The 26,941-nt window shown below is 38.1% G+C and overlaps 2 protein-coding genes across 2 annotated transcripts in view; both read right to left on the bottom strand.

Annotated features, from left to right (window-relative positions):
* LOC132117341 (prefoldin subunit 1-like) overlaps positions 1-23,402 on the bottom strand; it is a 30,867-nt gene extending 7,465 nt beyond the window's left edge. Inside the window, exons 1-3 of the mRNA XM_059526578.1 lie at positions 23,306-23,402; positions 21,210-21,376; positions 21,020-21,104 (exon numbers count right to left, since the gene is read on the bottom strand). Coding sequence (XP_059382561.1) covers positions 21,020-21,104; positions 21,210-21,376; positions 23,306-23,338 — 285 coding nt within the window. The 5' untranslated portion in view covers positions 23,339-23,402. The remainder of the gene's footprint in view (positions 1-21,019; positions 21,105-21,209; positions 21,377-23,305) is intronic.
* Positions 23,403-24,066: 664 nt separating this feature from the next.
* Positions 24,067-26,720, bottom strand: LOC132117340 (proheparin-binding EGF-like growth factor). The gene is made up of 6 exons (XM_059526577.1): positions 26,558-26,720; positions 25,973-26,164; positions 25,446-25,635; positions 24,999-25,154; positions 24,852-24,908; positions 24,067-24,769 (listed from the first exon to the last, which is right to left on the bottom strand). The coding sequence occupies exons 1-6, from the start codon at positions 26,598-26,600 to the stop codon at positions 24,712-24,714; spliced, it is 696 nt and encodes a 231-aa protein (XP_059382560.1). The 5' UTR covers positions 26,601-26,720; the 3' UTR covers positions 24,067-24,711.
* Between the last annotated feature and the right edge of the window lie 221 nt (positions 26,721-26,941).

The following is a 26,941-nucleotide window of genomic DNA, read 5'->3' as shown; positions in this document are numbered from 1 at the left end:
TAATGTGCAGCACAGTATCATTACCCTGCTGAAAAAAAGGAGAATTAACCATTAAATCATTACAAAATTCCTTTTTGTTTTTAGCATTATTACAATTTTTTTTTTTTAGCAGACAAGATTATAATGGTATAACTACTTTTACAAAATTAAATGACTGAATTTCACTGGAAATATTTTATTTTCATAAATAAAGAACTGTATTTATTTAGTCAATTATTGAAGTATTACATATGTTACACTGTATTTAGGATTTTAAGAACAAGTGGAAAATGTGCTGAATGTTTTATTTCATTCAAGTGAAATTAGCAACCAGTTAGAACTGAATTTACAATCGTTTTAAACGTGGAGCCAGGCGCGAGCTGATGAGTGTTACGCTCATGCATCGAGCCTCATCCATTATGCCAGACGCGCTTTTGGAGATTTGCGGTGCAGGGCCCCACGATAATATAACCGATTATTATGTGTGTGCGGTCTTCTGAATTGGGAATAGCAAACATGCATCGGGGGTGCTCTTGATGCATTGTGACGCAGCTCTGGCAAAATACCTTTTTTGTTCATTGTCTGTCGTTTCGAAGCTTAAGTAACATAATGTTTTTCTTAACTATTAACTATTGAGCTATTGGGAGAATGGAGGTGCGCTCACTCTATCGGTTAGTAAGACTGCCACTCAAGGCAGCAGTCATGCAGATGCTCTGGAACAGAGTAATATCGCATCCACATCGCAGGCTTTTGTGATTAGCAAATCGTCTCAAATCGCGATTTCGATTAGATTTCGATTATTCACACAGCCCTAGGTCTGAATGGCATAAGGAGGAGGGACATTTTCTCTGAGCAAGCATGATAAAAGATACCACAACCATTGATATCAACTTGCCCATACCCCCCACCCCCACACACAGAAAACAACAGGTATTTATAGATCACAGTGCTTGAAAAGGCAGAGAAAATGTCATGAAAATATTTCAGAGGGCAGAAAATTATACAGGAGGGAAAACAATGACCAACAGCTTAGGAGATTTCTGTCCCTCCACTAAAAATGTATATCTCCAAAACCACTTCAGAAAAGAGATTGTAAACATTTTCTATATGAATTGCACAGTTTAATCGACACATTTACTACACAATTGCTTCATTTAATTTCAAGGGCCGTGTTATCAATACCATGCCAATTTAAGAAGCATCTCACACTGATGTAACTTTCAAACCAAGCAAATTTCTGTTGGTCAATGTGAATTCACATTGCAAAATCTGTGTGGAGTAATCATTCGTCCTCACATGCAATTCGTGATTGCATGGATTCCTGTTGAAATTGATGGATTTCGTCCATTAAAACTTGCCAAACTACAGCGAATTTAACCATACCATATTAACACTAAAAATGGGTAATACACCATACCTACACAAGTAACTTTTTTTTTTAAGATTTATTTTTGTCATTTTGCCTTTTATTATGATAGGACAGTGTAGAGTAGACAGGAAATGAAGTGGGAGAGAGAGTGTGATGGGATCGAGAAAGGTCTTTGGCCCTTTGTACTATATGTACTTTTCTAAAAAAAAAAAATGAATACAAGTGTAAACAGAATTTAGTTTAGTTCTATGAAAGTACTAAACTAAAAAGGTTAGTTTACATGTTAAGGAATTTTGTGTGAGAATGAAAGATTTTACATTGAGTTTAGTTGGTCATGCAGAATCACGTTACCAAAAGTTAGCTGCTTGGTTAGACTCTTGTGTAAGCTATGTTATCTTACACTACTGACAGAGATGCAACAAGGATGCACAGAATATTGCATTACTTCGCTCATTTTTGTGTTGTTAGGCTCGAAGCTAGATAACAAGTGACTGAGTAACATACGCACGGCACACTGTAATGACGTAAGACGTCAGGGGCACTGAGGCATTATGGGCAGTTCACCGTATTAATAAAAATGTTTTAGTTTGTACTGAAAAAATTTTTTTTCTAAAAGTAAAAAAAAGCCCTGTTCGTGTTCGGAGGCTATTCCGGTGGATCTCTCGGGAAGAATGTATTTCATCTTTTGGACACATCATTATACAACGCAATGTTCTAATGATGCATTTACGAAGCTCGCCACTTGAGGACGCCACAAACATTTTTTAACTTCAGACTTCAGTTTTCCGCAAACAACGCATATTTTGCCTTTTCTAGCAGCTATTTTATTAATCGTACATCCGCTTTACTCTTTACGTTTTTGGATTGTTGCTTCAACTAAGAAACATCATTACACACAGGTAAGAACTCCATAGTGGTATTGCAAATTAGTAGCAGCTTACTCATTGAGGAACAATCGTGATTTTGTACAAAAAACAAAAAACAAAAAAAACAAAATACAGTCAAACAAACCCCTACATTATTAAAATCGCTACATATAATTGTTTAGAAGGTTATAGTGTGCGTTATTTGTTTTCTCTTTAACTTCCTTCAGCTCTTTTCATGTTTGGGAGGTCGGATCGTAAAAATTATGAAATACTCGATAATCCCAATTTTGCATATCGTCCAGACAACAATTTGGATATTATCGTCTAAACGATATATCGCCCACCCCTGTTGGAAAGCTGAATTTTCAGCAGTCATTCCTCCAGACTTTACTGTCAAATGATCCTACAGAAATCATTATGCTGAGTTGGTGCTCAAAAACATTACTCGTTATTATCAATGATTCAGCAGTTGTGCAGCCCAATATGTTTGTTACACGTGAATCACAAAGCATGGCTTGTGCAGTCTGATTCCTGAGCAAATTAGTTATTTCTCTATTTCTATTAAAAGACTATTGGTTTGAATCAGTCTTCAGACAAATCTTTCATATACTGAAGTCACCGTTCATAGTCAGCAGCTGCACTGAAGAAGATAAACATTTATTCCAGTGGTTTATTTACTGATTTATCTTGTGTTCTGGGTGGGGCAAGTATGCTGTAAAAAGAGCACAAGAGCATGAGCTGAGCAAATGAAGGGGAATACTCTTCCCTGTATGCTCTGTGAATCATATGCAAAAGAAAAGAAGCTTCAGATATGGAAAACACATGAAAAATTCAGCAGAAGACAGTTGCAGTCTGTCAGTCTTATAATGGAGGTGAATGGGAATCATGGCTAAAACATACAATAAATAAAAAAAACATACACAAACAAAACCAAATTAAACCCTGCTACTCGTGACGATACATTAATGTGTAAAGGAACTGAACTGTTTCAGAAAAGATGGCGCCGGTGTACGTGGCATGCCGTCTGATGTCTCTGCTACTTTGTGCTATTTTTGTGCTTCTATCTGCATCAAACTGCTACTCGCTTCTGGTTTATGATCACCAGTTACTTCTGGATATTCGAGACTCTTTCGTGGCCACATATAACCCAGAGTTAAAAAGCTCTGTGGCTGGTTCACAATCCTGCTCTCCAAACTCTACCTGGGATATTCCAGAGTATCTGCGTAATTGGCATCATGGTGTTCCCCGCAGAAAGCGCCGCAGGAGACGCGGCAAGTGCGGAGGAGTTGCTGTCAAACTGAAAATGGCGCTACACGCTGGCCGCACCACCCGCGCATCCAGCTTAGTCTCCATGACGACGTGGTATCTAGGCGTTGGCCGATGTGCTGCTGGTTGGCGTTTGCTCAATCCACCTGTTCGCTGGCTTCGGACCACTCTCCAGGACTCTTATTCGACGATCCCCTGCTACCCTCCGATCCGTGTTCGCCGCGGTGGAGCTAATCTACAAAATCTTCGATCCTTGAATAGAGTCTTCTCTCCCGCGATCTCTGCATCGGCACCATTTCATCTTCGTTCATCTTAAATGACTTTTTTACTACCCACGCATTGGATTTTATGTGCATCACAGAAACTTGGACGAAGGTTGGTGATTTAAGTCCTTTTGCTGAGCTGATTCCGACAGGCTGCACATTCTTTAACTCTCCACGCTCTTCTGGCCGCGGGGGTGGTCTAGCGGTGATTTTAAAAAACACTTTTAGTAGTTACTGTCGCTCTGTTCCGTCTACAATCTACAGTAGCTTTGAAGTACAGCTGTTGCGACTGGAATTTGACGATCCTGTTTTGTTAGCACTGTTGTATCGCCCCCCTCACCTAGTGAAAGATTTTATGAGTGAATTTACTGCTTTTATAGGTGAATGTGTAACTAATTATAGCAATATTCTTCTGCTAGGGGACTTTAATATTCATGTGTGCTGTCAGTCAAAACCTCTAACAATGGAGTTTTTAAATCTCATCAATTCATTTAACATGGTTCAGTGGGTGAAAGATCCCACTCATACTCGTGGTCATACTCTGGACCTGGTACTCTCACATGGCATTTCCGTTACTGATGTTCAGGTTTTTGACACTCTGATCTCTGATCATATGCCTGTACTGTTTTCTATGTCCTTTCCTCCTTCAAGATCGCACATTACTCCTACTGCACAATGGACTCGTTCCTTTTCTCCCTGTTTCCGTGATGAATTCACTAACACCTTTAATGAGGTGTGTCTGTCTCTGTCCCTGGAGTCACCCTTACCTGACTTGGATGCTGAAGAACATCTTAGTCTGTTCAATACTGTATGCTCCGAGGTTTTAAATACCACTGCTCCTTTAATAACTAAGAAGTCAAAACCTAAGACTGAACCATGGCTCAATGATAGGCGAGCATGTAGAAGAGCAGAACGTAAATGGAAAAGTGATAAGCTTCAAGTTTCTTATGAAATGCTGAAAAACTCCCTCAGTGCTTTTCAGAAAGCCATGATGTCTGCTAAGTCTAAGTATTTTTCTAATTTAATTTTAAAAAACCATCACAGTTCAAAAGCCTTATTTTCAGTGTTAAATTCTGCTCTAAATCCTCCTGTAAATGTGATTTCAAACCCCTCAGTATCATTATGTGAAGGTTTCTCAAGGTTTTTCTGTGAGAAGATCACAGACCTTCTGCTATTGTCTCGCCTGAACTGGGTTGTTCTTCAGCCATATGGAGCGTCTTTGACCCAGTTTCTCTTCTGTCTCTCAGAGAAATTGTTGATCACTTGAAACCTTCCTTCTGCTCTCTTGATGTTCTTTCTCCCCGTATTTTTAAACAAATTTTTGATTCAGTTGGAACAAGTTTGGTGTCTTTTGTGAATAAATGCTTGAGCACAGGGACTATCCCTGATAGCCTAAAACAAGCTACTGTTACACCTCTTCTCAAGAAACCTTCACTTGATGACAAGGATTTTAATAATTTTCGACCGATCTCGACACTACCTTTTATTACAAAAGCATTGGAGAAAACGGTTCTTAATCAACTCTTAATCAGTCTTTTCTTAGCTCAAATCAAATTCTTGAAACTTTCCAGTCTGGTTTTAAGCCTCTGCACAGCACCGAATCTGCTTTATTAAGGGTCTCTAATGATATACTGTTAGCGACTGACGCTGGTGACTCAGTAATCCTAATACTGCTAGACTTAACCTCGGCTTTTGATACAGTTGATCATAAAACTCTTATCCCGACTAGAATATCTTGTGGGTATCCAAGGAACTGTCCTCAGTTGGTTTAAATCATATCTAACAAATAGAAGTTTCTCTGTTAAACTTGGTAATTTTTCTTCCTCGCCTGTTCAACTCTCCTGTGGAGTGCCGCAGGGGTCTATTCTCGCACCCATTCTTTTTTCCCTGTATTTACTTCCTCTGGGCTCCATTTTCAGAAAGCATGGTGTATCATTTCACTGCTATGCAGATGATACACAAATTTATTTGCCTCTGAAACGCAACAAAGATACTGCTCTGAAATCTCTTTTTGCATGCCTAGAAGAAGTAAAAATGTGGTTTTCTCAAAATTTCTTATTTCAGAATGAATCCAAAACCGAGGTTATAGTCTTTGGCCCCCATGACAACTTTAATAGCAGTAACATTGATCTGGATCACCTCTCTCCAGCTTCATCTTGCATTAAAAACCTAGGTGTTTTCTGGGATCAGAACTTCAAATTTGAAAAACAAATTAATGCGGTGATTAGTTCTTGTTTTTTCCAGCTACGTCTTCTCTCTAAGATTAGATCCTCTCTTTCTGAGAAAACCTTAGAGATTGCTGTCCATGCACTCATTACATCGCGGTTGGATTATTGCAACTCCCTCTACTATGGCATACCCAAACACTCTATTGCTCGTCTCCAATTAGTCCAGAATGCTGCTGCAAAGTTCCTCAAAAGAAAATGCAAATTTGATCATGTTTCACCTATTTTAAAATCGCTGCATTGGCTACCAGTGCATTTTAGAATTGAATTTAAAATTCTTATCTTTGTTTTTAAATCCGTAAATAATCTGGCACCAAGCTATTTGTCCGAGCTTCTCTGTCCACATAATCCCACACGAAATCTGAGGTCTGGTGACCAGAAACTTTTGTCTGTCCCCAGATCACAGTTAAAGGAGCATTTCACCCGTGGGAACATTGCTCTTCATTGAAAGTGGGTCATATATGTAGTCTAAATCTATTTAAATTTTTGAATTTGGTGCCTTTTTGACCGAGTTAGTACAGAAAGTAACTTTAGGGCTCATTTGTATGGAAAACCACAACTCCCACAATGCAACACATTTGCACAGCTCCACAAGCCACTCCCACTCCCAAGACATTGAGGACACAGTTAGCGATGTATGGTATTTACGTGCCACAGTAGTAAACAATGCCACAGTAAGCTTTTTGTGCATTAAAAAAGGTACTGCACAAACATTTTACAGTTGACGTTACGTAACTTATTAACCGGGAATCATTTCGTGAAATCAATTCTGAAATATGTCTCCAGGACGCCTCTGTCCATATGCGGGGTGAAACTAGGATGGTTCACAACGCAAACATCCGTGTCCTTCTCTGCCTCAGACATTTCTTCGAGGAGAAATTGGCATCTTTCAAATTCTTTCAGCAGACGGACTCTAGCTCTGTGTCCGTAGGCGCACAACGAGAGCACAGGCACCACCAGTCCGCACCAGCTCGAGCACGCCCGGGCTCCTCGGACGCGACAGGTAGGTCTCCGGCCTCGGCTGCAGCCGCCGCCTCCTGTTCCTCCATCAGCCTCAGCTGCTCTGCGCTATATTGTGGCTCGTATAGATAGCCACGAACATCTGTTTCGAGCAACAGACTTTGAAAATCCTCTTCTTCCATATCATGAGTTGTTCCTCCAGCCATTCTCGTAAATCTGACTCCATAAGCGCTTGTTAGCTTAGCTACATAGCTTCCAAACAAGATGGCGGATTTTCATTTTCGTTTCTGTAAGTTTAGTCCCACCCACTGATCTGTAATAGGCCTGTAGGGTGAGTGGGTCCCACCCCCTGGAATAATAATAAGCTAGTGTCTGTAGTCTCTACACTTTTCAATGAATTTTGACTTCCTGCTTATTATGACGCAAAATGACGATTTTTACATCATAATAAGCAGGAAGTAAAACACTTAAATCCTTATTTCTCCCATCTCAGGGAAAAATAAAGGAAAAATCCATGATCATTATAATATATGACTGGGTTTCTAACAATACAAAGCTAAATGCAAATGGGTGAAGTGATCCTTTAAAGAATAGAGGAGACAGAGCCTTTGCGATTGCTGGCCCTAGGCTGTGGAACAGCCTTCCATTTTACATCAGAGCGGCTCAATCTCTAACTGTTTTTAAATCCTCTCTTAAAACCTACTTCTTTTCTTTAGCTTTTAATACATTGTGAGCTTTTGTCATGAATGTGTGGTAATGTCCTTGCTTTGTATCTTGTGTATTGTTCAGCACTTTGGTCAGCCCTGTTTGCTGTTTTTAAATGTGCTATATAAATAAATAAAAACTTGAAAATTGAACTTAAAGACACAAAACGATCTGTGCAAGAAACTGAACAGAAAAAATGGACCATTCTCCACTCCTAATTGATATTGTAGATAGTGTCAATGGTCCATTTGAGAGATAGGTGGTGGTGATGGACTTCTGTCTAAAGTCTGCAATCTGCCGTAAAGCAAGAAGAAGAAGATGCCTCATGCGCAGGCTGTGGTTTGAGGAGGCGCACATACAGTTCAGGCATTGCAGTGGATCAGAGGTAATAAAAAAACTATATAAAGTGACGTGACATTCAGCCAAGTATGGTGACCCATACTCAGAATTCGTGCTCTGCATTTAACCCATCCAAAGTGCACACACACGGAGCAGTGAACACACACACACTGTGAACACACACCCGGAGCAGTGGGCAGCCATTTATGCTGCGGCGCCCGGGGAGCAGTTGGGGGTTCGATGCCTTATTCAAGGGCACCTAAGTCGTGTTATTGAGGGTGGAGAGAGCACTGTACATGCACTCCCCCCACCCACAATTCCTGCCAGCCCGAGACTCGAACTCACAACCCTTCGATTGCGAGTCCGACTCTCTAACCATTAGGCCATGACTTCCCCTATAACAGTATAAATACTGTTAGATTTTTTGCAGACTGATCGTTTTGTGTCTTTACACATCGATGTATCATTACGAGACGCAGGGTTTAATTTGGTTTTGTTGGTGTATGTTTTCATTAAGTTTTATTGTATGTTTTTGCCGTGATTCCCATTCACCTCCATTATAAGACTGACAGACTGCAACGGTTTGAGTTCAAAATCTTAGTTTGTGTTCTGCTGAAGAAATCAAAGTCACCTAAATCTTGGATGCCCTGGGGGTTGCCTTTTTTGGGTGAACTATCCCTTTAAGTGCAGGAACAGAAACAATCCTAACTAAGTGCCGTTTGCCTCCTACATAGCTCGATTGAGCCAAGTGTAAAACAATCAATCTTTTGACTCCATGAATGTCCTGCTTGGCATATTGCATGTGTGTGTCTTTCTCCGTTTTGGACATCTCCACTGAGCTTTCGTCTATGAAAAAGAATCAGAATCAGAATGAGCTTCATTGCCAGGTATGTTTACACATACGAGGAATTTATTTTCATGATAGAAGCTTCCACAGTGCCACAGAATGACAGCGACGGGACAAAAACACAGATAATAAAAGAATAAAAATAGAACAAGTAAATAGGGAATAACAATCTACAGATTTACAATTGTATGTACAGGTATATTACAATAGACAATGATTCGTCCAGCAGTCTGGACTATCCGACTTTGTCTTCTGAGTTCTGATTTGGTAACTAAACCAAACCAGACAGTTATAGATGTGCAGAGGACTGATTCAATGAGCATGTCTACATGCAAACCAGTAACAAATATCAGCTTATTAAAATAACCAGCATCCCCCGTTAACATGCACACCAGTAACCTAACAACGCAAGTAAGCTGCGTTTACATGACTTCATTAATAAATCAGGTTATTTCCCTTTAGTGATGTCAAAATATAATCATTTGCGTATCTGACTCACAGTATTTTAACATTTGTCAGTTGTCATTGTCAACTTGCAATATGTCGGGAAACTTACAGCTTGTATATTATCCTCTCATGCAGTTATAAACGACTGAACCACTTCTACGTCTGCTGCACGAGATGAGTCATGAAAAAGTCTGTTTTTGTGGTATATTTTCTTCTTTCTTTACTGCAAGACGTTTGCTCGGTCTAGATGCACTTAAATCTGCACTAAAGACGCGTTCCTGTCACGGATCACACATGCGCATTTTAATAAGCCAACAGAAAGCGGGTAATTGCATGTATATGCCGTGCGAAATCAGAGTAAGAGGCAAAAAAACTACCTGTTGTGACCGGTTTATGCTTGCGCCATTTATAATATTACTCCGATAAAACAAAACGGCTTATTAAGCATAATCGGCTTACGAACACGCATGTAAACACACTCAATAATGAATAAAATAAAAAAGATAAAAAGGATTAACAATGCAGATTCATTTTCACAGCCTTCTTTGATCATATTTACCAAGGGTGCCAATATTTTTGGCCATGAATGTAAGTCTCTGGTATGTCTAGATGTTGCAGAACTTAATGCAGTCCCATATTGACTGAGTGATCCACAGACCTGTTTACTCTGTAGGCAAACTGAAGAGGATCCAGGAGAGAAATATACTGTTGTACCAATATAAGGACGTGAAAGCACAGCAGTGAGTAGCGAAAAAACCATACATACACAAATCGTGAAAACACATCCGGAGCACTGGACAGCCAACGCTGCAGTGCCCAGGGCGAAGTTGGGGGTTCAGTGCCTTGCTCAAGGGTCTCACGATGGAAGGGATTTTGAGGATGGGAGAGAGCACTGGACATTCACTACCCCAGCCTACAAACCCTGCTTTGCCTGAAACTCGAACCTGAGACCTTCGGGTTACAAGTCTGACTCTCTATCCATTCGGCCATGAGTAAGTTGTAAAATACATTCACCAATACCACCACATAATCCCTTTTACACAGTTCCCATATTTTTTTAAGTAAATGTCTGACAACCAAAAATTATTGTAATTTTAACTGTGAAAGACTGTAAAAATGCAACAGTAAAAACCTTTTTTTTATGTTAAGTTCCCTCACTATATACAGGTAGCATTTCAGAGTAAAATATGTTTGATGTAGGAACAAAAAAAATTGATAATTTAAACCCTAAATGGTCACTCAAAATAACAAATGCATACAAGATCAATCAATGCACCAAATACTGGACTAAACCGGTTATCATCAAAGGTATGAGCCCAGCAGTTAATGGGGGATTCCCCTTTGCCCAAACATGTTGTGTTATGGAAACACTATTCACCATGTGGATAATGATACCTCAGAAGAATGACCTTCCCAGAACAATGCGGAAGAAAGCACAAAGAGAGTTCTTGTGGCTCTCTCTTCTGTGGTTCACTCTGAAATGGACTGCAGAACCCTTCATTGTTGTGGCCTGAATGGATCCTCTCATGGGAGACCATGGTGACTTCTGTCAGAGCACAGATGACAGGGCAGATAGTCTGCGCAGACACAGCCATAAAAGAGCCCTTTGTTGTTGCCGGCTCTGCTACGAGAGGCAGAGGTGGCGCTTCTGAAAAGCGCTGACCTGCCGCAAAGGCCGACGGAAAGGATGAGCAGCAAAGAAGAGCTGTATAACTTTGTGTGTTGAGATTCAGCTTTAGCAAAGTCTGTCACAAACAACTGCAAAAGGAATGTGGCTGCAGCAATATAATTCTAGAGAAATGGAGGTGGAAGATTGCTCGGGGTAAAATGCTACATTCTGAAGTGAAAACACAAACTGGCTTTGAGCTGCAGGAATGTTGGTCATGCAGAAACAAAAGGTGTATTCTTAGGAGTGCCACGGAAACAGGAACTTTAGTCATATCTGGTGCACTGGCCTTGAATGCAGCAAAGATAAACTGTAGTTTTGAAGTTTCGTTGTTTTTATGATAATTACAGGAACATCTACAGAAAAATGGAGGGGTGAGGAATCCATGAATTTCAGTGGCCACAGTGTGGTGGACATGGCAAATGACAAGGCAAAGTCCCCTCTCTACATTTGGGTTTTTATAGTCCAATATAAATTCATGCTTCATTTTATGTTTACAGTTTCCAGGTTACACGCATCAATAACCTCACTCTATCAACAAGCGTCCAAACCCCCCAATATATTGCCATTGAGAGTTTCGGGTCAGGTGAGCCAGTATTATATAATATAAGTTAATCTAGCTGGCTAATATAGATGAGGTTTTGTCGAAATTGCAAAAATGCATCAACAAGAATCAACAAGAATGTCTTAAAAACTACAAATCAATCCGTTTTCATAAACATATGGCAGTCTATTTACATTGCCTGTGTAATTTCTTTTTTCTTTTTTTTTTGAAAGAAATAAAAACTTTTATAGCAAGGATACAGTAAGTTGATCAGAAGTGACAGTAAAGTCTTGATAATTTACAATAAATGCTGTTCTTGTAAACTTTGTATTCATCAAGCACACTGAAAAAAAAATACATCACTGTTTCCACAAAAATATTAAGCACCACAACTGTTTTCCACATTAATATTAATAATAAATGTTTCTTCAGCAGCAAAACACTGGAATTTAAAATATATAATAAATAAATATTAATCATGAAATAACAAATGTTTTTAGCATTGATAACAAGAAATGATCTATGAAAGACAATGTAGACCGCTGCCTATGGAGTATTAATAACAAGCTTTCACTGCAAATGCAGCAAACAATACCCCAATGAGACTCAAGGAATGGGGCTGACAGATCCATAACAGCCCTGTCAACAGGTTTTCTCACATGCTTCACAACAGAACCTCCCCCCGCTGAGGGCACGCAACCCACCTGCATCTCAGGCCAATTATGAGCTCATAACGGAACCATGAGTGGGGTTATTGTCACCCCAGGAGTCATCAATCATGTATGTGGATCACGAGGGCAGTGAGTAGGCCAAGATGATGCTCAGATGCTGACGACATCATGTTACCTCGTAACATATTCCTTTGCGTCTGGGCTGTTCAAATACGGAGGCCAAAGGAGCCACGAGTTCATTCGCTCCCGTGGTCTAAATGCGGTCCCAGTATGTACTAGGCGGAAAATGGCAGCTATGTGGTTTGACTGTTACACAGGCGTTAAAAAAGCAAGGAGGCTTCTGAAACATTTGTGTGACTCAGGGGTTGTCTTTCAAATGCTAAAAATCACCATCATTATCGGTGCCCTTAAAAGCCAATTCACACTACACCGACAGACACCAACAAATGGCAAAAGTCACGTTCGTCTGGTTTTGTTGAACAGTGCATTACCCTTCTTGGCATCTGTTGGCATTGGTTGGTGGTTGTTTTCACCAACTGAACATGTCAAATCAGCATTTGTCAGGACTTGTAATGTCTTAGAAGCGATGCACTTAATACGGTCGGCTACCAACATAGTGTGGATTGCCCGTAAAACAATTGATTGACATTTGGATAATCAGAAAACACATTATTTGCATTATTTGAAATGCAATAAACTAAACATCTTACTTTTCAAGAAAACTTTGTCATTAATTACTCACTCTAATTGCTACGTTTACACTTGGCATTAACATGCGACTTGCATTCTGATGTTATCCACATACACATTGTAAAGACAAGTTCCTTGTCCAGAGGTAGTCGAGGATGCATTGTGAATGGATCACAGTGTAATATAAACTCAATCCAGCCATAGTGTCTGCATTCGCAGGTGGAGGTCACGCAAAACGCTGCCCCCTTTTTCACGAACTGTTTGAAGACAGATGGAAAACACCAGTGTGGAGCATTAGTTAGAGTCCTACACTTATCTTTGATTTGTCATTTTCAGTTATTTTGAAGATTTTTTTGTATATTTTTAGGAAGTTTTATCCTAAAAACAATCTTATGAAAAAAAGATAAGAACATTATTTTAAAATATAAAAAATAGTCTTATATTTATTGTAAGTTAGAAAATAAGAAGAAAATAGCAGTTAAGAATACATTCCTAGGAATGCTGTTAGAATCGGGACCGTGGTCACTATGGGATATGTGACGGTCACAGTGCAATGAAACAAGCTGTCATCAGGTTTGATGAGGCACTTCTTATGTTGGGGTAGGGCTGCTCCACCAGGGAAGCCCTGGGCCTCGTTCCAGAAGTCACCAGCCCAGCATTTATTCAGGATGATGTCGCAGCCGAGCCTGGAATTGCACCCAAACTGCCCAGAGCACTGCAGCCAAAGACAGACAGGCCCAGACACGACGCAGAACACAGTCTGAGCCAGAACACACACACAGCTCAGAAATACTGCATACGAGTGAACGCCCATGATCACACAGCCCTCAATGCAGACTTCAGGTTGATTTGCCTTTTAAATGTACAGTTCCTGCAAACAATGTTAATAGCTTTAAGTCAAGCAACGGATGCACATATGCAAAGTTGGGAAGTAGATGAGTAATTGATTTGAAGTCGAAAACTTCTTCATCAAATTTACATACATTTACATTTAGTCTTTTAGCACATGCTTTTATCCAAAGCGACTTATAAATGTGGACAAAGAAAGCAATCAAAATCAACTAAAGTGCTATGATACACAAGTGCTATAAAAGTCTCAGTTAACTTAATGTAGTACACATAGAAAGTTTTTAAATTATATAATAAATAAAATCAAAATAGAGAAGTATGCAGTATCAATATCAAATGTAGTAATTCGGATGTAGCTAAAGATTATAGACTAATAACTATTAAGGTTTTGATCAAGTATACAGTAATCTGAATTTTTTTACAGCCATAACTCCAGTCTCATTGACTGCTTAATATTTAATAATTATGGCTGAAATTTTTTTTGTGAAAATCATGACAGTTTTTAAAATAATTCTTAGATGAATAGAAATAAAAAAAGGCTGAAATAAAAATATTTGGTAACAAAAGTCTTTACTGTCACTTTTGAATAACTAATTGCATCCTTGTTGAATTTAATACTTTAAATAAATTCATACTGACCACAAACATTTAAATGGTAATGTATATATTTGTAAATAGTTATTAAATCTTCATTTTAAATGTATTTATTTATTATAAACCTTAAAACTCCAAAATCAATTAAAAACACCCATCAATATACTGTTGGCATGATGTGGGATAATACTGACAGTGAATTTTACAGTAAAGCAGACATTCATGGACTGATATAAATTTTAGTTAGTCTGATTGGATCATTCTTAAAACATCTCTAAACCAACGTTGTGCATTCTATAAAATTAACAGTATTTTTAGAACATGGGTTTAAACTTCCATCATAAGGAAATAAATACTTCCTCTCATCCTTCCCTGGAAATTTTCCAAACTTGCATGGTCTTAAAATATCTTTCAATAGAAGCACGTCTCTTGCTGTGACACCTCCGTGACAGGCTGTTCTGTTTCATTAAAATATTGCAACCGATTGGGGTCATATCTTGAGTAAGAAAATGGAAATATGGGGAAGTTACAGCCTGCTGCATCCCACTCATGTCATGTAAGTTAAAAATAACTGCACTGATCTAGCTGTTTGACACAGAAGGCCTCTGATCAGAAAGAAGGACCACCCATGAGGCTTACAGGTGGTCACACACATGCACATGAATTTCAGGTAAACGCTTGCACAGCTCCCTTTTCACTCTGTCTTTAACAATGACATCAGTGAGAAGCATGTGAACTTTGTCTGAACGCTTTTGTTCACTTTGTGACTGATGTGGTCACAAACTCAAAGCTCAGGATGATGTGCTGCATAGCAGTACGCTAGTGTTACACAGAAGATCTGAAATGAACACCCATTCAGCACCGAATATGGTCAATTTTGTATTTGGTTGGTAATTTTGCAAGCACCAGCAGCGTCGTAATTTCATTATGGACTGGATACTTTATATACCTGTAGTGATAAACATTTGAACAATGACCACAGAACAAAGTGAACTGTGAGGTACTAAGTGCTTGTGCTGTTTCATGTCAGAGAGATGCTTTTTTCAGCTTGTTAATTGTGTTTTACTATTATATTCCTTATTATGTTATAGATATTTTACATTATAAATTAAAATTCATAGACATCTATCTATCGCTATCTGGCTCGGCTCGGTGTTCATCTTCAGTTCTCTCTTCACAGCAGTTCAGTCAGTGTACTGTTTGAGTGCATGTATTACTCCGGGATATTGGTTTGTTTGAACTCAGAGGGAGTGTCAGCCACATTAAAAAAGTTAACAGCTTAAGTCATTTGTGGATTAATGCGTATTAGAGATGCGAACCGTTTAAAACGATTCAGTTCGATTTGGTGAACTGAATGATTCGTTCGCGAACCGGATATCCAGACTGCTTTGATTTGAACTCTCTCACAACAGACACGGAAGAGAAGACAATGCTGAATAAAGTCGTCGTTTTTGCTATTTTTGGACCAAAATGTATTTTCATTGCTTCAAAAAATTCTAACCGACCCTCTGATGTCACATGGACTACTTTGATGATGTTTTTCTTACATTTCAGGACATGGACAGTATACCGTACACACAGCTTCAATGGAGGGACTGAGAGCTCTCGGACTAAATCTAAAATATCTTAAACTGTGTTCCAAAGATAAACGGAGGTCTTACGGGTTTGAAACAACATCAGGGTAAGTTATTAATTACATAAATTTGCTATCTGGGTGAACAAACCCTTTAAGACTGGTTTTGTGGTCCAGGGTCACATATTAGAAAAAGTAACTGTAATAGGATTATAAAAGACTTTCTTACAGTAATACATGCATTCCATAAATAATACAATAATATAGCTCTTGCAAAAGAATGGTTGACTTTTAAATTTGGTTACAGTATTAGTTATATAAAAACAATAGTAATAATGATGATCAGAAAGAAATCTATACTTTTTTTTTTTTAATCTACAGCCACCTTGGATTTATGGACTAAGCTAAATTAGGTCGCAATTAGAAATCCCTCAAAAAACAAACAAATAAGCAATCCAATTTCAGAGGAACTTTGAAAGAGCAGATCATTTAAATCTGAGGCTGCTGTTGAAACCAGGAAACCTGTGACAACATTTACGATACATTGCCCCACAATAGAAAAAAACATGATGAGCCACTGAATCAATTGCATCAGTAATTTCTATAGAAGCCCATGTATGAATGATGACAATAACATCTTATATCAAAATTTCCTACAATGAGTTCTTGGTAAGTCAAATCAAGAATGAATACATCATCCCTTTCACAATTTATTTAAAACCACCTACAAACTTCCAGCGCAGCTTTCTCAAATTGGTGGATGGTTGTACATTGTTCACAAATTAAGACTTCATACCAAATAAAGCAAAAGTCCATGCGAAAGGATGACAGCACTAATAATATAACATGCAGCATGTGAATGTTTCTGAGAAGATGAGTATATCATGAGGACTCTGTAGCTCATGTGGTTTTACCATAGTGATGGGAACGCTGTAATGTACTCTTATCATTTTAACAACACATACCTCCCCCTGCCCTGAACACATCATAGAGCAAAAACAAGACTGGAGACTTCAGCCCACAAACACAGAGTGTGAAATTCTGAGTGTACTTGCAAAACTGTGGGAGAAGCACGCAAACACAGTTCAGGGGAAAAATTAACCGCACAAGCTTTTGAGTTTCTAAAGAAACAGAAGTTAAACACGTCTGCAGTGTAAATACTTACATACTGACTTACACACATGCAAAACTAATTCTCTCTGCATCAAAATACTATTTATACACTATTGCATAAAAACATGGTCCAGTGTCATTAATAAAAAACATTTTCTAATTGTTTAATCATCTTTGTAATAGAATCATGAAAAAGTTATTCAACAAGCTGTATTAAATCTGTGCGATAGTTTATTGAGCATTTTCTTTTAACAGTTTGAGATGTCAGCTACTATGCTTTTGGAGAGAGTTTGATTGTCTTGACTGTCATAACCGAACGTGACACTTAGTTTGAATATTGAATAGAAGATGGAGGAGAAACAATACTGTACAGTATGTGGAAAATAATGTGTTTTTTTTAACCTTAAACCACATAAACGCATTTCATTACACCAAATACAAAATGATGTTCTTTTTAGCAACATTATATGACCTCTTTAATTCAGAAGATAGACTACCTTAACTCAAGTCATAATTGTGATTATAACATGCTAAAAACATTAATATAACAAATATAACCAAATGATTATTAACTTATTAGCATAACAGTCTGTAGATTAGCATAAATCAACTGCTCTTAAGGCTAGCACATTTCCATAAAAAAACCTGAATCCCTAAAGGGAATAAATATGAGATGGGAGGACAATATTCTTCAATATCTTCTGTCACAATTATATCATTGGGTAAATACACTGTATATAAACTACGGGAATCAGGGAGTCGTTATTAATATGCGGGTGCATTTAAATCGCTTTTAAATTCACTTTCGAGATTCACGATCAAAACTACGGAGCAGCACTCGGAAGTAACTCGGCAGTGGCTAACCATGTCCCTTTAGTGGCTCCGTAGAATGCGTTATTTATTTTCCGCACCTTTCTGAATACGGATTCAGACACATCTCTAACAGTCGGGGGCACAGAACTCTTATTTTACATCCTCCCAAGTTACTGTAATCGTTATATGCTACTCAAGTCTTTTTATTTATGCCACACAAGTCTACAGTGGTCGCATGAGACAATGTGTTCTGAAAACATGGGGAAATTTTTTAGGACACTAATCGCACAACCTATTCGATATTCTCTAATTAAATAAACTAATAGAATATTTGAAAATTGTGACCCATCCCTAATCTGTACCTCACATTGTACTATATTGAACTATGGAACAGCTTCAGAACACTTGAAATATAGTGGACGGAAACTTTATTGTGCTTTTGGTTTTTGTGCCTTTTGTGGGGCTTAACAATAACACAGAATAGTACTCGCATTATCAGATTTGGATCGGTCTCGTCTGACCGATACCCGATCCGGCAGAAAATGAATTTTATTTCATGAGTGTATATATAACTGTGTCACTATATCAATGCATGTCCACAACTGTTGAAATGTTTGGGGCTTAAAGAGGTTTTCCAAGGCTTGATTGTTTTTATGGGGTGCAGTCTAACATGTGTTCATGCTTTGTTTTTTAAAAAGCACATTATTTTTCACATAATTTACCTTTATTCCACACCGATCTGTCCCTTCTCTGAAATACGAAGCCCCTCCCTCAGAAATAAGCAATGGGCTGAGATTTGTCAGCTGGCTCAGTGTGTTGTGATTCGCTAAATCGCCTCTACAGCGCGTCTGAACATCCCGCCCCTCAAGCTCAGAATGGGATCCAGTTGTATTGTAAACAATGATGTCCTCTATATTGCTTATCAATTTGAGCCCGATTGAGACCCAGAGAATACACAGAACCTCTGCAAGCACTGCTCTTAATGTAAAGTTTGTTTGTTGTTGTCTCATACTTTTAGATACGCTGTTGTTTGTAAATGCGTCTGGTTCTGTTAGCTTTTAATGTAAGGTTTTATTCTGATTAAAGCTTTAATACAGAACAGCAACAGTACGCACATTTATGTTTAACGCTTCTCATTGCTATGTAAAAATAAGTGTATAAATGGAACAGATTTTTGGAGCTGATCTGACGATCTGAATGAGAGAGAGAGAGAGAGAGGGACAGAGAGAGAGAGAGGGACAGAGAGAGAGAGAGGGACAGAGAGAGAGAGAGGGAGAGAGAGAGATGGAGAGAGAGAAACAGGATTGAGAGCCACTGCTTTAGAACATTGGTTTTGAAACTTGTGAATCCATTAGAATCGTTAGAAGACAAAATCGCGATTCATATATATGCACAGATTTTTACGTGCACCCCTAGTTTTCCTTTTTCTTCTCTAAAGCACCAGAACATGACCTCACCCCCCTTTGTTGCGTGCTCCCGGGGCTGGGGTTTATCGGGTTTTTGTGTTGAAATGGACCCGGGAAGAAGCTCATTGTACTCACATGAGGGTGAGTAATAATGATAGTATTTTAAAGAGAACTATCTGTGTCACTGAATATGGCATACTCAAGCTGTTCTGTGTAATCGGTATATGTATGGAATTCTATCATATTTTTCAAGGTGAACATAAACAGAACATTTTACAATTTTGATGTTTTATCAGTGGATGAGTTACATATGAGTAGGCAATTACATATTAGCATTTACACTAATGCAGTGTCAGAAGACGAAGATAATAAAAAAACGGACTTATCCACAGCGCTTTTCTGCTCACACTTTGTGATTGGATCTGAACAGATGGATGTTAAACCCAGGGTTCCATTCTTCATATCCTTGCTTAATACATCTGAGATGATTTGAAAGACTCCAGAGCTAGTAAACATGATAACTGATCTCTGGCTAATTTTGTTCTTAAGTTGTCTAAGATTAGTGCGCAATTCTCGTGTTACCTGAAAAGGGCAGATGTGTCGATAATCGAGACCACAATCAGCAATGCAGCGACTGGCTGGTGCCAAGACAGCAACGTAATAACATCATATCATTAAAAAAGACAACTGATGAAAAAAAATTGACAAATTTCTGGAAACAGCCAAGTGAACAAAACTACATAAATGTAATAATAAATAAATTAAATGTGCACGTTTTTATTTGATTATTTTACGATTCCCAATTATTTCTATTCATGATTTCTAGTATTTGTACAGGCTTTACATTTTTATTTCAGTGTTTTAATTAACAATTCATTTAATTTTATATTTGAAGCAGATTTGTTACGTGACAGCGTTAATTAAAGTTTCTTTAGTCTCAAGACCATGTTATCTTCATCTCCTGTGCTCCATCTAGCCCCTCCCATAACAGCTTTAACCACACAAATTAATGCACAGCTCAGATTAACTGTATAGCATGTGTGTAAGACTCCAATACAATTCTAAAGTCATTATTTCATCACTAACAAATGTTTCAATGAGTAAACCTGCCTGTGTCTATAGTGTTATAGATGATGAATACACAACATTAGAATATTTTTTATGAATTTGTAAATTACTATTACTGTAAATTACTTTGCCTGGATCAGTAGGGTACTCTTCTAATAAAGCAGTGGCTGGGACAGATGCAATCTAATTCTGTTTACATGAAATAAGCCTGCTCCTGAGCAGGTTTCAGCTTAAGGACCTGTTGCTATGACAGCAACTCCGGGATGAGCTTCGAAGAACCAACCAATCCAAGATCACGCCAAATCATCAACAATCAAATCCAGCTAACTGAGTTAGCGACGTTTAAAGAATGGGTCCCAGATGTAGACATGTAAGTCAGTATAGTGAAAGTGAAGTGAAAGTCATGACATTTACCAAGTACGGTAACCCATACTCGGAACTGATGCTCTGCATTTAACCCATCCAAGTGCACACACACACAACAGTGAGAAGTGAACACACACCCGGAGCAGTGGGCAGCTATAGATCCAGCGCCCAGGGAGCAATTTGGGATTCAGTGCCTTGCTCAAGGCACTGAGAGAGTGGAAGAGAGTGCTGTTCATTTAACCCCCCCCCCACCTACAACTCCTGTCAGCACCGAGACTTCAGATTACAAGTCCAACTCTCTAACCATTAGGACACAGCTGCCCTTGATATACCTGATAAGTAACACAGCTTCGAGGTGCATGACAATGTGTAACAGACATGTTTTGTACACCTAACTTACCTCAAGCTCTTTGATCTTTTCATCCGCCGTCTTCTGCTTTTCCAAAAGCTGATTGGCGATCTCATCTTTTGACTGTAAAATGAACCTGGAAAAAAGTGAGAAATAATGAATGGATAAACAATGAATGAACATTCAAAACAATGAATGGAGTAAAAAATTATAATTTAGGACAGATTTTAAATGTACATACATGCGTCCCGCTCCCTCATACATGCGGGTGGTGTTAGGGAGTGACGTGATCTCTGCGTGCGTGAGGTTGGCGTGCTTCTTCATGCGGCTCAGCTGTTCAATCTGCAGGTCAGACAGCTTCACCTTTTGCTGGGTGTCAATCATTTTAGCCTGCAGCTCTGCAAAGGCCTGTGGCATACAGATGTGTGAACTGCAGTTTGAGTTAAATGAGGTTTTAACTGCAATATCATCAACTCTTCTCATGCCTTTAAACACATGTTTGTATTGAATGTGAATGAGAAGGTTACTACATTCTCAACTACAGTGCCCTCCATAAGTATTGGAACAAAATTGTTCTGTTTGCTGTAGAGTCAAGAAATCTGTAAATTTGTTTAAAAGATGAATATGAGAGAAAACCACAGAATGTCACATTTTATTATCGGGTGATTCAACACAAAGATGTTTTACCAGCTAAGAAGATCAGCACTTTTTGAGTTTCATTTCCCTATCTGATGTGAGCATAAGTACCGGAACAGTTGCCTCACAGGTCTTTCTAAGTGTTCAGCTGTGTCCTGTTGCATTATTCTACAGATATTAAAAGTAGGGAATATGTCTTATCAGTTATGTCCATTGCTTCTTCATTCGAAGTCTTGCGTTTGACGCTGACACACACAAACCAGGATGAACACTAGGAAGCCGACTCTGCAAGAAAAGCAAGCAATTTGGATACTAAAAGAAAACAGGAAATCAATTAGAAGTATAGGAAAAACAAAGGGCATGGAGAAATCAAGAGTTTGGAAACTACCGGCGACATCAGCAACCTCTGATCAGCACCAAAAATAGAAAGGCAAGATTCTTCACAAGTTTGAGTCAGCAGAGTTTTGGAACGGAGTTGATGGACCGATGAGACAAAGATGAACCTTTATCTAAGTGATTGGAAAACAAAAGTGTGGAAAAAAAAAGAGAACTGCCAATGATCCTAAAAATGCAACCTCATCTGTGAAGCTTGGTGGAGGTGGTGTCATGGGCTAGAACAAAACCTCTTAATTTTAATGATGACTTGATGTATGATGGCAGCAGCAGAATGAATTTGGAAGGGTACAAAATCATCTTGGCTACCAATATTCAAGAAAATGCCACCAAACTCATTAGAAAGCACTTCATATTGGAAAAGGACAATGACCCAAAACACCCTGCCAGTTCAGTTAAGGATTTTTTCAGGGCAAAGAAATGTCAAGTCTTAGATTGCCCAAATCAATCTCCAGATTTAAATTTGATTGAACATTAATTTCACCAGCTGAAGAGGAGACTAAAGACAGAAACTCCCTAAAACAAGCAACAGTTGGAACTGAGCTGCATAAAAGGCTGGAGAAAAGCATTTCAAAGCATAAGACCAAGAGTCTGGTGATGTCTATGGGTTGCAGACTCACTGCTCTGACTGCATGCAAGGAATCTGCAACTGTCAATTTTACTGTTCCAATACAATACTCACATCAAATAGTGGGATGAACTCTAAAAGTGCTGTCCTTTTTATTTGCTAAAACATGTATGTGTCGAAAGACATAATAATAAAATGTGACATTCTGTAGTTTTGTCACATATTCGTTTTTTAATCTTATTTGCACATTTAATCAAATTAGCAATTTTGTCTTTACTGTTCCGATACTTATGGAGGGCACTGTATATGGACTAAAGTGCTGCAATGACAGAAACTTTAAACTAGTCTCTCTATTTTTGCAATAAGTTTAAAATGGTAACCATAAATTTGATTTTAAAAAATGTCGTAGTTCTAACCAGCAACACATTTAACGTCAAATAATAATAACAAAATGAGAGGTATATTCCGCAAGCTTCCTACACCATTTTATATATGTATACATATTAATTTATGAAGGATTCACAGTAGTAAAAGTTTAATGTCTGTGATATTTTGACTTAAATAAATAAAAATGAACAGGTTTCTAATGCACCGAGGTTGCATGTTGGTATATCACATTGATTTTACTAGAATTCGAATCTAGCAGAGCTTAAAAAAAAATACTTTACTTGATAAATGTATAATGACGAAGCAATTAAACCGTTTAGTTTCTTTGAATAAATCTGTAAACCCCTTTGTACCTTCTTCAGCTCGAGGTCTACGGGAGCCGCCATGATGCTGAGTGGAATGAGTCACTGCGCTTGCGCAAGCTGGTCACAAACCCTTGCGAGCGTACTTCCTCGACTGCATTTTCGGTTTAGAATAAACAGATGGTTTTCTAAAATTCTTTCTAGATAGGCAGCACGGTATGTTTATAGACTGCCCTAGTCCCAAAATAGTGCAGCACAGGAATCGCACAGTACACAAGTGACAAGATAATAAACGCGTGAAAACTAAAGTATTTAATGCGATGCTAATGTATTTGTAAATATGTAATGCTGTTACACTCGCAATGCCACAAATGTTTCAAAAGCATGTCATTTGTGCTGCCCTTTCTATTTTTACAGCAAATTTTGCACGACATCTGGAATGTTTCACCTCAGGGAGACATTGCTCAAGAAAACCCTCGTAATTATCAACATGTATGCAAATGTATATGTAACAACAATTTTTTTTTTATATCCATACTCACCCCAGTGACCTCTCAGTAGTTTTTAAACCTTACAAAATGCCTTTACATAATCAACATATCTCGACTTTATGCACTTAAATCGAAGACCTGCATCTTTCAAGAGTTACTAATATAAACACTGAAAACACAATCACAGACACTTAGAAAGTCACAATGTTTATTACACAATTGTTTATTAAAGTGAAACAACAGTAATATCATTGGTTGAAAATGTTTGGTTATCATTGAAATTAAAATTAGTAAATGAAATCTTGTTATTTTACACATAGCACTTAAAATACTTTGATAAACATATTCCATTCCACTTAATTTAAGCTACACTTTCTCAGTAAGACCAACAAAGCCCTGAATCTGACATTTCACCACAGTACGTGATTTAATTGATTGCATTTTTAGAGCTCCGAAAATCTATTTACTTCACAGTTTAGCGATAATATTATTAAAACTTTACTAAGGGGTCTTCAATATGTGACTGCAAAGTCTTTCATGCAACTTCCGTCCTATTAGAACATTATTTGATTGGATCTATCAATAATAAATATCTACACAATAAAAAACACATTTACAAAACTTACAGTGCATTCAGTAGACAACTGTTACAGATCAAAATAAATAACCAATACATTATGAATAAATAATTACAAGTGCTTTGTGGCGTTTCCGACAGTACTATAGATTTAGACTGATGCCAGGAACCAGAAATGCCCTTTTCAGAATAAATAAATAAGCAACGAACAAAAAAGCAACTTGATTAAAGTTGCACTACATTCACCCGGTTCAGTCCTCTCTGTATGATCTCCACAAGGAGAGTAGATTGACAAGAACACTGTACGGAAGCAGCGTTCAAAACATCCTTCCTGCCAGTGTAGACAGCCGCCAGGATGGCAGGACATCTGAAAGTAAGGATCTAGAAATCTAGCAATTGTGCCCCTGCTTTTCCTCAGTGCCATCTGTCCTTTTGGGTTTCTCCTTCCTGTAAAACAGTAATAAATATGATTTTACATTCATTTTAATATTTAACAAATAAAACCTGGCCATCTTTGAGAACCATTTACCTTTCTTCCCTTATCACTTCTGCACTTTCTTCATCAGCGTCATCTTTTTTGTGGTACCTGTAAGAAAAACATGCTGACTTTTTAAGGAATTCACAACAACAATGGTTTAATGATTAAGAATAATATAATGAATAAGGTAGAACCTACCTTAGTGCCAGCAGAATAGCGATAACTGTGAGACACGTGAGGGACAGGACCACTGCTATGACCGCTAGAGCTGTGGTCCGGCTGTAACGCGGTTCCTTCTTACTAACCGAAAGCGTAAATAAATGGCATCTCTCTCCTGAGTATCCCACTTGACATCTGTAAGAAGCACCAGCCAAAAGATCAAAATTAGTTCAAGTGCACAACATGAGAATCATATCAAGAGACCAAATCAGTTAATTTAGTTTAAACTCCAATTCGGTAAAAGCAATAAATCCATTACTGTATCTCTAACCGGTTTACTTTTTTTTTTGGCTCTAATTTTGTGCTGTTCTGATCTGCTATTCAAACTGTAAATTGTAATAGGCTTTTTCCTCACTTGTAAGCCACTTTGGCACAGGTTAAGCCTAAAACAAAAGATGTCCATAATATAAATGGCATGAAACTCACACACAAGAATGAGTGTTCAACTCTTTCAGATGCTGACACACTCCATGGATGCAGAAATCTTTGTATTCCTCCAGACAGGGGTTCTTCTTTCTTCCCTTTCCTCTTCCTTTGCCCTTCCTTTTTCCTTTTTTCGTCTTCTTCTCAGTAGTGGGAATCGCTGACGGATGTTTGGGTTTGGTGGAGAATGCCACTGTTGATCAAGAAAGAGCGATGATGTCAGTCCACGATGATCTAATATTGTACAATAGTCTAATACACTCAGTTCATATATTCACACGTTCGCTAGCATTTCCTGTGCAAATATGCAACACTTGATTTGATTATTTTTAATGATTTAATGCAAAGTCATTCCACCAAGTTTGGAATGTGCATTTTTTTAATAAAAAAAAAGTATATAATATAATATAATATAGTATAATATATTTTTGGAGTACTTGTGTAAAATGTGTGTTTATTCAGACGACATCTGTATTAGCACTGGCTGACCACTTTTAAAAATTGCATTCAGAGAAATGAAGCAAGTCTACCTCTTGGTTGTTCTGAGTCATAATCCACAGAGAGATCATAATCTTCATCATCATAATCATTTGTCGCTCTGTCGACCTGGTGCCCTGTTGTGTTTGTTTTCTCTAGTGTGTGAAAGAGGCTGACCACTGTTGTTCTGGGTTTGGCACTCTCATACCGGTCCACAGAAGCGCCACTGCACACCTTGAGTAGCACTGGAACAGAACAAGACACGTTATAGATATATAAAACAAATATTCTGTGTATCTTGCACACAGTCAATATGTAAAAGAAAAAAAGACGATGATTATAGATAGATAAGCGTCGCGTGCAGTGTAAAATGTTAAATTAAACCACGGAATAAACAGGGAATAAAATGAGTAATGTCAAAACTGGTTAGAACAGCAACTCATTATATAAAATATATATATATATATATATATATATATATATATATATATATATATATATATATATATATATATTATTATTTTTTTTTTAATATAAAAAATGTCGCTTGAAAGAACCCTGTGTAACAAAGTGCCACACACTCCCATACGTGTTACAACAGCATATTTTATGAAGAAGCCATTGTTTAAAACACTTACCGAGACAATGGACGAGAAAGACCGTGATTCGTAATGTATTCATATTCCTTTTAGTATAATCCGAGATATTACAAGATCAGAAGTTGATGACTCCAGCAACGTCCGAGATCTGGACGCAACGCGTGTGCTGGGGACTGTGTCAAAAGTCTCGTGCGGAGGGCGCGCGCCGGTGCAGTTATATAGACCCACACATACTTCCTTTTTATGAATCACTGGCCACACCTAATCAATAATCAGGAGCACGTAAGATAAAGGTAATATATTGTAATATAGTCAATTTGGTCCAGAATTTGACACGACAATAATTTAAGGGGACAGAGGTAATAATAAATAAATTTTAAGATGGTAATTCGTTTCTAGATCTTAACTGGTTGACCAACTCCT

Source organism: Carassius carassius, chromosome 36, assembly GCF_963082965.1.
Source record: "Carassius carassius chromosome 36, fCarCar2.1, whole genome shotgun sequence".
In the NCBI taxonomy this organism is placed as follows: Eukaryota; Metazoa; Chordata; class Actinopteri; order Cypriniformes; family Cyprinidae; genus Carassius; species Carassius carassius.
The sequence above is the reverse complement of the archived record's forward strand: the minus strand, read 5'-3'. Positions and strand labels throughout refer to the sequence as shown.